This window comes from Myotis brandtii, unplaced genomic scaffold (genome assembly GCF_000412655.1).
Source record: "Myotis brandtii unplaced genomic scaffold, ASM41265v1 scaffold1956, whole genome shotgun sequence".
Taxonomy (NCBI): Eukaryota; Metazoa; Chordata; class Mammalia; order Chiroptera; family Vespertilionidae; genus Myotis; species Myotis brandtii.
Window position 1 is genome coordinate 438093 of NW_005357294.1, and position 2670 is coordinate 440762.

The 2670-nt window shown below is 64.6% G+C and overlaps 2 protein-coding genes across 2 annotated transcripts in view; one reads left to right on the top strand and one right to left on the bottom strand.

Annotated features, from left to right (window-relative positions):
* The window catches only part of HGH1 (HGH1 homolog), a 2371-nt gene extending 844 nt beyond the window's left edge, over nucleotides 1–1527 (top strand). The window contains exons 2-7 of the mRNA XM_005865084.2: nucleotides 7–64; nucleotides 132–232; nucleotides 346–444; nucleotides 643–734; nucleotides 813–935; nucleotides 1021–1527. Of these exons, the coding sequence (XP_005865146.1) occupies nucleotides 7–64; nucleotides 132–232; nucleotides 346–444; nucleotides 643–734; nucleotides 813–935; nucleotides 1021–1200 (653 nt within the window). The 3' untranslated portion in view covers nucleotides 1201–1527. The remainder of the gene's footprint in view (nucleotides 1–6; nucleotides 65–131; nucleotides 233–345; nucleotides 445–642; nucleotides 735–812; nucleotides 936–1020) is intronic.
* A 187-nt stretch (nucleotides 1528–1714) lies between these two features.
* LOC102262989 (testis-specific serine/threonine-protein kinase 5-like) overlaps nucleotides 1715–2670 on the bottom strand; it is a 3439-nt gene continuing 2483 nt past the window's right edge. The window contains exon 5 of the mRNA XM_005865085.1: nucleotides 1715–1764. Coding sequence (XP_005865147.1) covers nucleotides 1715–1764 — 50 coding nt within the window. The remainder of the gene's footprint in view (nucleotides 1765–2670) is intronic.

Below are 2670 nucleotides of genomic sequence, written 5' to 3' on the forward strand. Positions count from 1 at the left end.
GCCCAGTGCTCTCCAACCTCAGCCAGCGACCCGCGGCGAGGGCCTTCCTGCTGGACCGGGACAGGTGCGCCCCAGGCGGCCCGCGGGGAGGGGAGTGAGCAGGGACAGTACTGAGTGGCTCCTCCCTTCAGGTGCGTGGTCCAGCGGCTGCTGCCCCTCACCCAGTACCCGGACTCCACAGTGCGCAGGGGCGGGGTCGTGGGGACGCTGCGAAACTGCTGCTTCGAGCACCGTGAGTGATTGGGGGCGGGGGCGTTGCGATTGGGGGGCAATGGAGGGGGAGACTGAATTCTAGGGCCCCTCTAGACTGGAGTGGCCCCCATCCCCGTCTCTTACCCCCTCCAGGACACCACGAATGGTTGCTGGGGCCCGAGGTGGACATTCTCCCCTTCTTGCTACTGCCCCTGGCTGGGCCTGAGGACTTCTCTGAGGAGGAGATGGAGCGTGAGTGGCTTAGGTGGAGCCTCAGGCTTGGCTTAGCAGGAGCGGAGGACAGGAGTGGGAGGGGGAGGGATTGTCCCCATCAGGGCCCCTTCTGAAACCTCCTAGCGAGAGTGGCTGAGCACAGATGGGGCTGACAAAGGTGGGGTCTGGCCCGGTGGCCCAGCACAGGGACCCAAGGACTCCCACATCCACCCCTAGGGCTGCCCGTGGACCTGCAGTACCTGCCACCAGACAAGCAGCGGGAGCCTGACGCTGACATCCGGAAGATGCTCATTGAGGCCATCATGCTGGTGAGCAGGGGTCCCGCTGCAGGAACCCCACCCCCCAACATATACGCTGACATCTAACTAACGTCAGCTCTCTCTCAGCTGACGGCCACAGCACCTGGTCGGCAGCAGGTGAGGGACCAGGGAGCCTACCTGATTCTCCGAGAGCTGCACAACTGGGAGCCTGAGTCTGATGTGCGGGGGACTTGTGAGAAACTCATCCAGGTGGGTGCGGGGTTTGGGGGGAGGAGGGGGATGGGGGCGTGCCCACGGTGTGCCAGCGCCTGCTCACCTGCCTCCGCTGCTGCAGGTGCTTATTGGGGATGAGCCGGAGCGTGGCATGGAAAACCTGCTGGAAGTGCAGGTGCCTGAGGATGTGGAGCGGCAGCTGCAGGAGCTGGACCGCCAGGAGCAGGAGCAGTGCCTGCGGGAGCAGCAGGAGCGGGAGCTATCTCCAGAGCCACAGGCGGAGGGGGCTGCACCCACCTGAGGCACCTGCACAGACCACCGCCAGCTCCAGGCCCACCTTGACGAGCCCACCCGTCCTGGCCTCCCAGATCAGGCCTTCCTGCAGCTGCCTGCAGGCCTCTGGGTCACCTTGCTCCGAGGCTGTGCCCTACTGAGAAGCAGAGCTACGCTGAAGCTCTGGGTTCATGCTGAGGGCTCTCGGGCTAATGCCCCTGAAACATTGGAGGGTTGCGGGCACCTCCCTGTGCCCTGTTGCTTGAGCAAAAATGCAGCTGGTGCCTGGCCAGCGTGGTTCAGTGGTTGAGCATTGACCTATGAACCAGGAGTCACGGTTTGATTCCCGGTCAGGTCAGGGCACACTGAGCCGGGTTGCAGGCTCCATCCCCAGCATGGGGCGTGCAGGAGGCAGCCGATCATAGTTCTCTCTCATCGCTGATGTTTCTCTCTCTCTCTCTCCCTTCCTCTCTGAAATCAATAAATATATATATATTTTTAAATGCAACTTGTTCAGAGGAGCTGGCCAGGTCCTGTGGCTCTCAGGTGCCTCCGCTGGGATAGCCTGGGGAGCCATGCCCGTCCTCCAGAGCTGGGGGCGCAGGGGGGAGGGCTGGACATTGCAAGCCTGAGAGGCCAGCTGGCTCTTTCGTCCCAGGGTTCCACATGGCCGAGGCAGCCACCAGGTGTGAGCAGTGCCCCTTCCTGCCAGTCCCACCCAAGTCCCTCCACCTGGGCCCTCTGCTGACCCTCAGCCTCCATGGCCTGACCTGAGACCTTCACCAGCTGCAGCCTGTCCCTGGGCTCTCCTAGAGCTGCACCCCGCCCCCCCCCCAGCTTGTCCTGGGAGCACTAGCGGGGTGCTGCCTCCCCTTCATCCTCCACCTTTCCACTTGACCCAGACCCTATTCTTCCCGCAGCCCCTTGCCAGCACAAGACCTACCTCCCCGCCCCCCCGCCATGGGTGGTCCCCCTACTCTGCGTCCTCCGAGTAGTCACCCAGGCTGTCCCTGGAGGCTCTCTGTGGCCCTCACCCCTCTACATGCCCTTCCTGGGCCTCTCGCCAAGTTTACTGCCATCTTCTGCATAGGACCCAAGTACTGCCCTCCAGGCCAGGACGCCCTGGTGCTGTGGCCCAGCAAGGCTCCCCAGGGGTCCCCAGCACTGCCACCCCTCGCGCCCTCTGTCTCCTGCTGTGTCAGCCCCTGGAGGCGGCGCTCAGGTGCTCACGGTGCCTGGTGTCTCCCCGCGCGCGCGGTCCCTCCCACGCTCCTTCCCCGTTGAAGCTCTGGCACGTGGGCGCGTGGACGCCTTCTCCCTGGTTAAGGAGGCTCCCCAGTTCCCCGGCCACTGGTTCACACCTCGGCTCCACAGAATAAACGGTTTATGTGGCCTCCACCCTGTCCACCCACTGCCCTCGGCTGACCAGGCGGTGCCCCGGCGCGCTCCTGAGGGCGCTCGGGGAGCACAGCGGAGGGGGCCCATGGCGAAGGGGGCT